The sequence below is a fragment of the Lithobates pipiens genome, unplaced genomic scaffold (assembly GCF_037356315.1).
Source record: "Lithobates pipiens isolate NorthernLeopardFrog02 unplaced genomic scaffold, aLitPip1_a1.2 Scaffold_8, whole genome shotgun sequence".
Lineage (NCBI taxonomy): Eukaryota > Metazoa > Chordata > Amphibia > Anura > Ranidae > Lithobates > Lithobates pipiens.
In genome coordinates, this window is record NW_027507903.1 from 53,446,722 (window position 1) to 53,460,880 (window position 14,159).

The following is a 14,159-nucleotide window of genomic DNA, read 5'->3' on the forward strand; positions in this document are numbered from 1 at the left end:
GCCCAGATACAATCGGATTTTCTGACAACATGATCCGATCGCACATTTTCCGTCGGAAAGTCCAACCATGTGTACTGGGCATTATAGATGGCAAATCTTCTTCCAATAGGGACACCAGTTCTGTGACCTATTGGGATTCCCTAATTTTTCAGGGATTTCCTCTCACTTCTTGTTTGGCTATGGTACAGAAATTGAAGGAAAATCACTCCAGTGGCACACAAATGGTAAAGACTTACTCTATTCAAAACTAAAAAAAAAAGTTTTTCCTTCAGTTACACTTTAAAGAGGAAGTAAACCCTGATGGGTTTACTTCCTCTTTGTCTCCCTGCAAAGGTAAAGCATAATGGGCTACTATGCATCGCATAGTAGCCCATTATGTGTCACTTACCTGATACAGGAGCCATCGATTTCACCGCTGTCCCCTGTAGTCCGGAGCGTCCATCTTCTTCCGGGTATCGCTGCTCCGGCCACTCACAGCGCCAGAGCAGAAATGATGTCAGTCCCGCACATGCGCATGGGAGCTGCCACTAACGACATAACGCCGTTAGCAGCGACATGGTGCTAACGGCGATAGTGCGCATGTGCCGTATACAGCTTTGACTGTCTTAGTAAATATCTCCTAAACCGTGTAGGTTTAGGAGATATTTGTTGGACCTACAGGTAAGCCTTAATCTAGGCTCACCTGCAGGTCAAAGTGGTTTGTAAGGGTTTACAACCACTTTAATGTTTGCCCCTGTGAAGTTAATACTGTATATTATAGTACACTGCAGTAGAACAATGTTCCATCATAAATTGAAAAGAATTTGCAGTATGAGTTCATTCTCTTAAAATCTGGTTAAAAAATGTGTCCTCTCAGGTTCATAATGTCACTGATAGTTCCCATTCTTCCCCATCCATGGTTGGTATCACCCTATAGAACTTTGGTCCTTGGCACCTAAATGTTCTCAAGCAGGACAGATCAGAAGCTGCCACCACAACAGCTAGTTCAACTATCAGACTTTGTTTTGGTTTATGATTTATTTGATCTCGACCAACTTCTTAGCCTTGGAAGAAATTATAGTTTTGTATTACCAGAGAGCTTTTATAAAGCTACTACTTACCAGTAGTGTTTGCTGCTTCTTAATGTAAACAGCTTGTGTGGTCTCTTGGAACAAAAACTGACTGACTAGTCATCACTGGAGGGTTTTATGAAAGGCCTGTGTACAGAATACAGCTCATTACGAAAATATATCTTTTTTTTTTTTTTACCCCCCCCCCTTTATCTACAAGGAAAACACGGTGCTGCTTGTTGCTTAAAGATCACGTCTTACACACAGGAAATTGTGGCAGCATTACTCTGTTAGAGCACAATTAACTCTTGTTTTCATCCCCTTAAACTTCCCTTCATTTATACATAAGAAAAATAGATCAAATTGCAATTTTTGTTGCATATAATAAAATATAACATTTATGAGAATGCTGAAAATTGTATAAAATCCAAATAATGTAATACAAATAAGTGTTTGCATGAGCATCACTGTGCTAAATACAAGTTTTGGATTAAACCTTTTAGACTATTTCTGAATGAGCCTTTTGATATAATGCTAATATTGACATCTAGGCACTTGGCCTGGCTAAGCTGTTTTGACCTTGCCCACTTAGGGTTAGCCATATTGAGATGGTTTCAATAACCCTAGATTTGCTTATTTGGTTGACTAGAACATCACTGAGCTCACAGTTTTGAGTAATAATGCATTAGTTATACCAAATGCAACTAAATAGCTTCACTTTGAATTCTTTAAGACCGGCTGCACACATGTGAGCTGTAGTAACGCGCTGTTGTAACATGCGTTGCATGACCATTCATGCACCACAGTGTGTGCGCATGGTCATTCATTTTTAAATGCCACCCCAACACATTACATCATTGCAACTTGCAGTGCTGCATAATGCACAGTAATACGCCACTGTGTGTTGTAATGTGCCACAACTACATAAAATGGTGCAAGTGCGTGTCTAGGTCAGTTGTGGTACATTGGCATACCACTCACATTTTGGGCAGCAGCAACACAAAATTACTCCTTGCAGAAGGGGCCTCCTTGGACTGCAAGGTTTAAATTCTCATTAAGTCTAGGTGTAGAGGATTAAGCTGTAATGTTTAGCTTATTCCTTGCCCTGGCAGGCTTCCACCGTGCTATGAAACCTTTACTCAAAGCCTTTCCCTTCAATGCTCAGCTAGTTGTAGGCCTTCTGGTGTCATCATGTGCAATGCTGGAGAGAATAGGAAGGAATGAGGAATAAGGTAAAAATACTTGCTTATTCCCTAAACTACATTAGCATTTAACCCTTGCAGTGTGAAGGGCTCCACTGCAAAAAAAAAAAAAAAAAAATTATATCCTGTAGTTCAGATTTAAGCGCCGTAATGCATGTGCATTCACCACATCAGACTGTACAAAAAAAGGAAATGTGGAAGGTGTCATTAATTTGATATTTCGGACTTTCAGGATTTCCAAGATCTCACCAGAAAGACCATTGATATCACTTCCACCCAGGAGCTCCTGGGGGTGGGGGAGGGCTTTTGTAAAAACTACAGGCATATCATGGATTAAAGAGGAAGTAAACCCTGATGGGTTTACTTCCTCTTGGATTCCCTGCAAAGGTAAAGCATAATGGACTACTATGCATCACATAGTAGTCCATTATGTGTCACTTACCTGACACAGGAGCCATCGAAGTCACCGCTGTCCCCTGTAGTTGCGAGCGTCCATCTTCTTGGTGGGTCTCGCTGCTCTGGCGCTGTGATTCGCTGGAGCAGCGATGACGTCACTCCCACCCATGCGTACGGGAGCCGACACTCGCGGCATATCACCGCGATCAGCGGCTTACCCAGTGCGCCTGCGCTCCGCTGTCTACGGCGCATGTGGTGGCTGTGTTCAGGTAAATATCTCCTAAACCGTAAAGGTTTAGGAGATATTTCTTGGACCTACAGGTAAGCCTTAATCTAGGCTTACCTGTAGGTCAAAGTGGTTTGTAAGGGTTTACAACCACTTTAAAGCGGTAGTGAACCACATCTGACCTTAGAACACAGCCTTCCAGCGGCATGCTGTTACCACTGAAGGCGCTTCTATCTTCACCCGGTCTTTCTTCTGGGTTTGTGTTCTCCAGCTGTCTTATTGGCTGCTCCACGATGACGTCACTCCTGCCCATGCGTGGTGGAGTCACAGACCAAGCTGTGTAGGTTTAACAAATATAAACTGTACCCACAGGTAAGCCTATAATAAAGTGCAAGTCAAAAAAATGACTTTACTTCCACTTTAAGTGCCTGCCGCCCCGTAGATAGGTTTATTGTGCTCCAGGAAGATAGCGCTGCTCACTGCAGTCTCAGTTCCTTCAAGAGCAGAGTTGCTGGAACTGCTATGTCTGCCCCTCTCCTCCTTCTGCTCATTCGCAGAAGCCTTTGTATTATGTGAACTCAATCACAAAATACAAAGGGTTCTGTGAATGAGCAGAAGGAGGAGAGGTATGTGCATAGCCGCTCTGTGTGCTTCTCTCCTCTGACAGCTGGATTGTGTCCTCTGGGAGTGCATTAAACCTGGCACATATAGAGATAAGTCCCAGAGGTGACATGCACCTAATTGGACTTGCCTCATAGAGGGAGATTTACTAAAGCTGGTGCACGCAGAATCTGTGAAGCTGTGCATAGTAATCGATCGGCTCTTAACTTCAGCTCGTTCAATTAAGCTTTGACAAAAAAAAACCTAGAAGCTGATTGGTTACTATGCAGTTAAACCAGATTCTGTGTGCACCAGTTTTAGTAAATCTCTCCCATGGGGTGCCTGCACTTTTTGCAAAGTTGCTGAATTCCTGGAATTTAGCTTTAAAGTTTAAACTGGGGTAAATAAATACTGACCAAATACATTTGTTGTGTGTATTGTTACATGAATCTTTGTGTGCTTTGCATATTTTTTCTGGAATCGGTGCAATAACATAGTGTAAAATGTTGTGCAGGATTTTCCTGTAATAAAGACTGGTCACCACTGCTCTTTCTCCATGTGGGGGGTGATTGGTCTTGTCTCCGCCCCTCCTTTAGTTTTCTGCAGACGAGGTGTAGTGGGTGGGGCCTGCTGGGTCCCTCCCACAGCTCTGCTCTCTGCACAGACTATGTACAGCACAGTGATGTCACTGCTACCTTTAAAAGCTAATAACTGGGTTTGCAAACCCTTTAGATGCACACACAATGGATTTATATCCTTTATGGTTTTTGATAAATCTATTTAATGAAAGGTTTTTGTGCCCAGAGTTCAATTTGAATGATCTCATAGCGCAGATCTACAGCGGAGGCAATTTAGGCTCAGGAATGCCTAGGCACAGGAAGTGCAATGATGTTTTTCATGGGGAGTTTTAAAGTGGTTGTATAGTCATTTTTAGAACTTTTACCTACAGGAAAGCCTATGATAAGGCTTGCCTGTAGGTAAAAAAAATATCTCTTAAACCTGTACGGTTTAGGAGACATTACCCTCGCAATGTGCCGCTGACTGCAGCGGCGCATGCGCACGGGGGATTCTCGGCTGAAAGTCTGGCAGATGCCGGGCCCTGCTGGAAAGTAATCTGCGTGGGAGTGATGATATCATGGCCACCACTCACAGCACCGGAGCCGCGATACACGGAAGACACACCGAGGGAACATGTCGGCTCCCTCAGCGTGGATCGGGCCAGATGTCGGGGCCTCGTTCTAAGGTAAGTATTTCAGAATAGGCTAGTATGCGGTGCATATTAGCTCATTATGCCTTTTCCTTTGCAGGTCAAAAGAAAACTTCAGCGGGTTTACTACCGCTTTAAGATAAAAGGTGTATTTTTGGGGGTAATGCTAGGCCTGAATAGCATTTCGAAACATTAAAAAAAAGAATAATTGTATTTTTTATACATACAGAAAAAAGGAAAAGGATCAATATTGTATGTTTGATCTCAGCCCAGGTGGTAATTACCAAAGTGTATGATATTGTATAATGTTTGAAAAGTATGACGAGGCATTCATATAGCATTAAAAAATAAACAGTGATATAAATAAGAATGGCGGGAATAGAAGGATCGCTAAGGGCTCATTCACATGGGCTCTGAGGCCCACAGCTTGCAAGAGCTGCGTCCCTCTATATGCCCAGAGCACTGCCATGCCACGTGCAGCCAACCCAGGCCAAGCGTCAGACCCACTGGAGCCCGGAAGGCACATTTGACGAATAAGGCAATTAACATTTTAGATGTTCCCTATAACAAAGACCTTCAAATCCACTTTTCATAACATCGTACTGCTGTGCCATGTAGCCTGTAGCTTATGTCCTAGATGACTGTAAAGGGTCTTTATCCCAGTTTCCTACATGCCATTATGCCAGAATATTTTAGTCCCAAGTTATAGTAAAACGTCTTTACATTTTCTCAGAGGTGACGCTATCTACAAGATTAATTAGTACAGAAAGGGTTTTAACTGTTCACAGATTTTCATAACGGTGTCTTCACCAATGTTATTGATCCCGGAGGAAAGCTGACTTCTCCACCTGGTTACTGCATAGTTCTGTTGAGATAGACAACAGTGCCCTCTGCTGGTCAATGGTGTGATGTTTATCTTCAGGAAATATTGTGCATATTTGCTGTAAAGTGATCTACAGATGATAGACAAATCATCTTTACAACATGGCTACTAGTTCAAGCATTTATTTTTTATGGTTTGTCCCCCTAGGAAACAAAAGATGACTCTGCAGTTCTGTGGCTGGATGAAATCCAAGATGGAATAATCCGCTCCAACAGCGAAACAGAAGACGCCCAAAGATGTATGTATCTATGTGAATGCAGCCTGGTTTCTTTTCCCTGGTTATAAATTGTTGGTTTGCTTTGGCGGTTTATATATAATTTAGTCCATTTTCTTATTGCTCCATAGATCATATGTAAGTTCCCCAGGCGTCTACTTAGGACTCATGTACAGAGGACTTATGCTTGTGCCTCAGCTGCTTTTCTTCCTGTGCAAAGTCAAAATAGATGTTAACCACTTAAGTCCCGGATCATTTGGCTGGCCAAAGACCAGAGCGCTTTTTGCGATTCAGCACTGCGTCGCTTTAACTGACGATTAGGCCGTCACGTGCCATGGCTCCCAAACAAACGTCCCTTTTTCCCCCAAAAAATAGAGCTTTCTTTTTGTGGTATTTGATCACCTCTGCAGTTTATTTTTGCGCTATAAACAAAAATAGAGCGGCAACTTTTTAGAAAAACACATTTTTTTTTAAACTTTTTGCTATAATAAATATCCCCAAAAAGTATATAAACATATTTTTTCCTCAGTTTAGGCCGATACGTATTCTTCTACATATTTTTGGTAAAAAAAACAATCACAATAAGCGTGTATTGATTGGTTTGCGCAGAAGTTATACGGGATAGTTTTATGGCTTTTTTTATTCATTTTTTTATTTTATTTTTTTATTTTTTACTAGTAATGGCAGTGATTTTTTTAGGGACTGCGACATTATGGCGGACACATCGGACACTTTTGGCGCGATTTTGGGACCCTTCACACTTATACAGCGATTGGTGCAATTAAAAATGCATTGATTACTGTGCAAATGTGACTGGCAGTGAAGGGGTTAACTAGGTGGCGCTGTGGGGGTTAAGTGTGTCCTAGGGTGTGATTCTAACTGTGGGGGGGGGGGGCTGTGTGTGACATGACACTGATCACCGATCCCGATCACAGGGACCTGTGATCAGTGTTACTAGACAGGGGAAATGCTTTTTTACATTAGCATTTCTCCGTTCTTCCTCTCCGCGAGACGATTGCGGGTATCCTTTCAGGACATCTAGTCCACAGGACTGCCGGTGGCGTGTGCCAGCTAGCCGCCTCTTAAAGGGCAACGTACAGGTACGTTAATCTGCCTGTATGTGCCCTTCATGATCCACTTTCCAGCTGGTGGTTGCTGCAGCACCCAAATCCTCTAGAGCTCTGTTCAAGAACGTGTGCGATGAGAATATGGAGTATCACCAGATCATAGTTTGTCTTAATTACCGCCAGTTTTCCTAATCTGCAAACCGGTGGTATTTCTTTGAGTCTGTTGCAGCCAAAGTGATAGTAAGAACTACCTGATTCTGCTTCATGTGTTGGTAATTTTACTGATTTTGGTGCAGATGTTTGTCTGAATAAGATGCAGATCATTCTTAAAATGGTTGTAAACCCTCTCCTATACCCAATGAAGTGAATAGCCTCAGATGATACACAGGAATGAAACAAATCCTCCTACATAAGTTTTACATACACAGTATGTCACAAAAGTGAGTACACCCCTCACATTTTTGTAAATATTTTATTCTATCTTTTCCTGAGACAACACTGAAGAAATGACACTTTGCTACAATGTAAAGTAGTGAGTGTACAGCTTGTATAACAGTGTAAATTTGCTGTCCCCTCAAAATAACACAACACACAGCCATTAATGTCTAAACCGCTGGCAACAAAAGTGAGTACACCCCTAAGTGAAAATGTCCAAATTGGACACAATTGGCCGTTTTCCCTCCCCGGTGTCATGTGACTCGTTAGTGTTACAAGGTCTCAGGTGTGAATGGGGAGCAGGTGTGTTAAATTTTGATATCGTTCTCACTCTCTCATACTGGTCACTGGAAGTTTAACATGGCACCTCATGGCAAAGAACTCTGAGGATCTGAAAAAAAAGAATTGTTTCTCTACATAAAGATGGCCTAGACTATAAGAAGATTGCCAAGATCCTGAAACTGAGCTGCAGCATGGTGGCCAAGACCATACAGCGGTTTAACAGGACAGGTTCCACTCAGAACAGGCCTCTCCATGGTCGACCAAAGAAGTTGAGTGCACGTGCTCAGCATCATATCCAGAGGTTGTCTTTGAGAAATAGACGTATGAGTGCTGCCAACATTGCTGCAGAGGTTGAAGGGGTTGGGAGTCAGCCTGTCAGGGCTCAGACCGTACGCCGCACACTGCATCAAATTGGTCTGCATGGCTGTCATCCCAGAAGGAAGCCTGTTCTAAAGATGATGTACAAGGAAGCCTGCAAACGGCTTGCTAAAGACAAGCAGACTAAGGACATGGATTACTGGAACTATGTCCTGTGGTCTAATGAGACCAAGATAAACTTATTTAGTTCAGAGGGTGTAAAGCGTGTGTGGCGGCAGCCAAGTGAGGAGTAAAAAGACAAGTGTGTCTTGCTTACAGTCGAGCATAGTGTGGGATTGTCATAGTCTGAGGCTACATGAGTGCTGCTTGCACTAAGGAACTACAGTTCATTGAGGGAACTATGAATGCCAACATGTACTGTGCAAGAGCATGATCCCCTCCCTTCAGGGACTGGGTCTCAGGGCAGATTTCCAACATAACGACCCCAAACACGCCTTCAAGACATCCACTGCCTTGCTAAAGAAGCTGCGGGTAAAGGTGATGTACTGGCCAAGCATATCCCCAGACCTAAACCCTATTGAGCATCTGTGGGGTATCCTCAAATGGAAGGTGTAGGAGCTCAAGATCTCTAACATCCACCAGCTCCGTCATATCATCATGGAGGAGTGGAAGAGGACACCAGTGGCAACCTGTGAAGCTCTGGTGAACTCCATTAAGGCAGTGATGGAAAATAATGGTGGCCACACAATATTGACAATTTGGACATTTTCACTTAAGGGTGTACTCCTTTTTGTTGCATCGCTTTAGACATTAATGGCTGTGTGTTGAGTTATTTTGAGGGGACAGTTGGAAATCTTTCTTCCTCTTCCAGCAGTGGTTGGGGATTCTGGGCATACACTGTGTGTGACCTGATTGTGGAAACACAACACCGCCCCCCCCCCCCCCCCCCCTCCACATAGGCAGATGAACAAAGGAACATGCAGATCTGTAGTCTGAATAGACAATCTCCCTGCTTATCTACCTCCAAGCTCCCTCCCCGACACAAAATTTCAGCTGCTGTTATCTCGTGTGTCAAAGAACTTGTCAGAAGTGACTCTCCTGATAAAAGAGGAACAAAGCAGCAGAAAGAAATGGCATTTAGAGCTTTGGTGAGAGATAAGTAAACACTACAGATATATGTGTTTAGGTCAAATTTCATGAACTAACTGGGTTTACAACCACTTTAAGGACACTACAGCCAGAGAACTGTCTTTAGAACTTTATTGAATTCCCCAGACACTGTTTAAAGTGGTTGTATACCCCGCTTTCTTATTTTTACCTACAGGTAAGCCTATGATAAGGCTTACGTGGAGGTAAAATAATATCTCCTAAACCTGCATGGTTTAGGAGATATTCTCCCTGCATGCAGCCGCTGACGTCAGCGGCGTATGCGCTCTGATGGTCTGGCATGCCATGCCAGAACTTCAAAACTTTTTGCCGGAACCGAGGGCTCCTGCGCATGCTCATGGTAAAAAGAAAGGGTTGGGACTTTGACGAAGCATGCGATTTTGGAAGCAACAAGCAGAAGAGCAACAAAAATCAAATGGTGTAGATTTATTAACTATAGATTAAATGTATAGCATAGGGCACAAAGATACGCATTGTATAATCCATTATCCATCATAAGTAGTAAATATATTGAAGTATTACACATCAAAAACATCAATCCCACAGTTCATACATCAAAAGCATTGACTTCATGTGTAAGCAATTTTGCACATAGTAAAAAATCAATAGAATTAAGTAAAAACATTCCAGAGTCTAGTAAAACTGCATGTTTGGATGTGGTTTGTAGTATTTAAAGCCCTACGCGTTTCGTGGCTACATTGCCACTCATCAGGAGCTGATATATGATGAATATCTGTGGGACGAAAAATGGTGTGCCAACAATTAGTCAGGTTTGTATAATAAATAAGAAAAAATGGGGGAAAAGGGACAGTGTATCCAAATCAAGTACCCATACCTACGGGTCCGGGAATGGCGAGAGGCGCAATCACGGGCAACGGAAGTAGCCAGGAGTGTCAACTGGCACGGGAGCTGAGGCAGACAGAGCGTGCAATGTACCATTGATGTGAACCAAAAGTGATCATCACCCTAGGATGAATGATTGAATGTGTGAGTGTAAATTAATTAATTGAGATATCTAAGTGACTGAAATATAATGTGAATTGGATTAGAAAAAGGTGTGCGCATGCTCATGACCTCATCGTGGCTCCGGCCACTCAAAGCGATAAAGTACCAATTCCCAGAAGAGAGGATGGGAGAAGATATCAGCCCTCTCAGCTTTGACGGGGCACCCCTGAGAGGGCTTCAAATAAGGTGAGTATTTCATAATGTGCTAGTATGCACATTAAGCCTTAATCTTGCAGGTTTTTTTTTTTTTTTTCCAAGCAGGTTTACAATCGCTTTAACCAGGGCTCGACAAAACCCAGGCGCCAGGTCGCATTGGCGACTAGAATTAGCGACCCCCCCTGGCGTGATTGCGTCGGGCGGCGGCCGGTAATTGAGCCCCCGGCTTTGAGGCCTTCTGTGATCCTATTCCCTTCTGTGATCCTATTCCTTCTGGAATCTGGCGCCCTCTTGTGGTGGCCGTTGGAATTACAACCAGCAATGCTAATGGAGATATCTCCTTCCATTTACTTAGAACACCTAAACATATATATATATATATATATATATATATATATATATATATATATATATATATATACATATATATATATATACACACACGCGCTTTTTTTTTTTTCTAACACCCTAGAGAGTAAAATGGTGGTCGTTGCAATAATGTCTGTCACACCATATTTGCACAGCGGACTTACAAGCGCACTTTTTTGGGGGAAAAATTATTTATTTAATAAAAAAAAAGACAACAGTAAAGTCAGCCCAATTTTTTTTTATATTGTGAAAGATAATGTTACGCCGAGTAAATTGATACCAAACATGTCACGCTTCAAAATTGCGCCCGCTCATGGAATGGCGACAAACTTTTACCCTTTAAAATCTCCATAGGCGACGTTTAAAAAATTCTACAGGTTGCACTTTTTGAGTTACAGAGAAGGTCTGGGGCTAGAATTATTTCTCTTACTCTACCGATCGCAGCGATACCTCACATGTGTGGTTTGAACATTGCTTTCATATATGCGTTCGCTTCTGCACGCAAGCTTGGCGGGACAGGGCGCATTTAAAAAAAAAAAATTTTTTCTTTCTTTTAACTTTTGTTTTTATTTTTTTCACTGTTCTTTTAAAAAAAAATGTGTGTCACTTTTATTCCTATTACAAGGAGTGTAAAAATCCCTTGTAATAGAAAAAAGCATGACAGGTCCTCTTTTATATATGAGATCTGGGGTCAGAGAGACCTCACATCTCATATTTACACTAAAATGCAATTTAAAAGAAAATCATCATTTGAAAAAAATAAAACAAATAAAATGTCCCTCTAAGAGCTATGGGCAATGACTTGGAGACAGGAGGGGGGCTGGGGGCTATCTTCCCCTCACTCGTCTCCATGTCAGGCCAGGGACAGGTCCAGATCGCCATCACGGACCTGGCTCCTAACTTTTTTAGCTGGCTCCTAGATTCCAAGCAAATTTGTCAACCCCTGACTTTAACATAACTAATAAGCACTGTCTGGAACACTTTGCTCTGTATCTATTCACATCCAATGTGGTTTTCTGTCTGGAGAGCAACATGCCTCAATAGATTGGATATAAAATTAGCAAATGAACACTTCTGATTAGTGGTCAGAGATATCTATTTAAAGTGACTTTATTTCCTCCTTTTTCTTTTTTTTATGTGAAAGCATGTCCACATTTCTGTACTTTAGTCTTATTGTTATATTTCTGAATTGCTCTTCTTCATTCCAGTTGCTCGTGGTATCTTGGCTATTAATGAGGCTGTAGAAAGAGAGGACAGTACCCAGACGCTCAGCGCCCTGCGATCTCCAGATGTTGGACTGTATGGCGTGACGGCAGAATGCGCTCAGACCTATCAAAACGAGTTGTCAGAAGTGAAGAGGAATAAAGCCGCACAAGGTAGAACGATTTCCAGTACAATAGGAAAGCATGTCATTCCCAGCAAATTAGGAACTACAGCTTTATACAATTACTGATAAAATTAATGAGGCATACACTACTTTAGAGCAAATAAAAATAAACTTACTTTGAAAGATTACGCAAATGTAGAACTTGGAGATGACCTAAAGGCATGACTTCTGCTGTGTTGTTCTGTGCTTTGCATTATTGGTGAACATTCATCAAATGGGGGAAATGTCAGCCATTACTGCATTGATCTATATGACGTGTGTAATGAGAGTCATCCCTCTTTTGAAATGTCTCTTTGCCTTGTAGGGGAGAATGGAAGCGAATGGGTGCAGCACTGGGTGAAAGGTGGTTATCACTATTATTTTAATCTGCATACTAATGAAGGCGGATGGGAAGAGCCACCAGGATTTACACAGAACAATACTCATCTCTCCAAAGAGGATATTCAGGTAAGTGGAAAAAAAAAAGGTGTCTTATTGTCATATAATATTAATGACTAGTGAGGGAAATGGTCTCTAATGAAAACATCCATCATTTTAAAACAAAGTGTCGTCAAATATGGTGTTTGCTAATTTAACCGATATGTACTTCAATATATTCCATCTAGGTCTAAACATTCATCATCTTATTTTACCTATAAATATCTGGAATTCTAGAAGTTGGCACTTCACCTTTTTGTAATGTGCTTCATGTATGTAAGACGAGAACAGAGGGGGATTTGCTATCTGTGCCGGATCAGAACAACTCTCGGGGGATTTTTTTTTTCTTTTAAGGGGTGGGAGTATTTTTCTACAGTGGAGATGCTTAGTGCTAAAATATCAGGACACCAGCACTAGTGAAAGGTAGGTTCCACCAGCAACACATGCTCATCTTCCCTTCACTATCTCCTCCACTCAGTTCAGCGTCAGGAGCAAAGAAAGATACCCCTAACTTCCAGGTATAGGGAGTATGTGACCCCTCCCAAGTGTAAATGCTCTGTTGCATGCCAAAGCACCCATCTTTTTGCATAAGGGCAAGGAGAAATTCCTAATCCCTGTCTAAGATTGAGGTTGCAACTTGGAGCGTACACACCGTTATCCTTCCTGGTGACCAGTAGAGGGTTGCACAGGGAACAAAAGCAGGGCTGTCTTTTACTCAGGGCAAAAGGGGCAGCTGCCCTAGGCCCAGTCATTGTTATGGGGCCCAAAGCTGCTGCCCCCTGAGCCTGCACTGCCTGGAAATAGTTAAGTGGCTCTGACTATTACTCAAGAGATAAGGGTGGAATTGAATGTTAGGGGCATTGGCGATTGGGTTTTGTGTCTGCAGCCTATGCAGTAATTTGCAAGTTCAGTAAGGTAATCTTTGTCCGGGGAGAGCACTTGTCACTCCCAGACAAGTCACAGACCATCGGCCCACTGAAGAACATCTTTGCCGGAGGGTTCATGGGGTGTGGGTGTGGGGGGGGGGGGGGGTTTGCCTGGTGTTCGCCTGACATCCGCTGGTCACTATCAAGGTAAGACTGCTAGGGGGACAAGGCAGAGGTCTGTAGGGGGAGACCTGTGTAATAATAGGAGTAGTATTGGGGAGGGAGTCTTGTGTAATGATTGGGGTAGTATGTTGGAGGGGAGTCCTATGTAGCGATAGAGGTAGTATGGGGAAGGGGGTCAAGTGTAATAATGGGGGTAGTATGGGGGAGGGGGATCCTGTGTAATGATGGGGGTAGTATTTTATATTTTTTTTGGTATGTTGAGGTGGAGAGAGAAATTGCATGGGGGGCAAGAAAATGTTTGCCATGGCTCCCATCAATATTAAAGATGGCCCTGAAGGGTAAGTATATGCATCTGATAACTGAACTGGCCTTAGAGTAAACCTATTGCTTTGCCCTCCATGGTCTAGCACAGCCTTTTTCCATTTTGTTAACGTGGAGGAACCCTTGAAATAACTTGCTGGTCTCGGGGACAATTACAATAGCTACAACATATGGTACATTAGTGTAATGATCAATGGGAAGAATTTTGCTTACACCTGGGGTCTTTGGGAAGAATTACCCCCTTACAGATAGCTGAAAAGATTGTTGACATCAGCTATTACTTATCTGAGAGGCAGAAATTGCTCAAGGAACCCCAAGCAGCCTCTGGAGGAATTCTGGTTGGAAAAGGCTGGTCTAGCACATATTTACTGCACATATGCCCTACTCCACCCAGTTCTTCTTTTCTATT

The 14,159-nt window shown here is 42.6% G+C and overlaps 1 protein-coding gene across 1 annotated transcript in view; it reads left to right on the top strand.

The window, feature by feature from the left end:
* Positions 1-14,159, top strand: part of IQGAP1 (IQ motif containing GTPase activating protein 1) — a 275,070-nt gene that overhangs the window by 188,520 nt on the left and 72,391 nt on the right. The window contains exons 16-18 of the mRNA XM_077473422.1: positions 5,711-5,801; positions 11,785-11,952; positions 12,268-12,410. Of these exons, the coding sequence (XP_077329548.1) occupies positions 5,711-5,801; positions 11,785-11,952; positions 12,268-12,410 (402 nt within the window). The remainder of the gene's footprint in view (positions 1-5,710; positions 5,802-11,784; positions 11,953-12,267; positions 12,411-14,159) is intronic.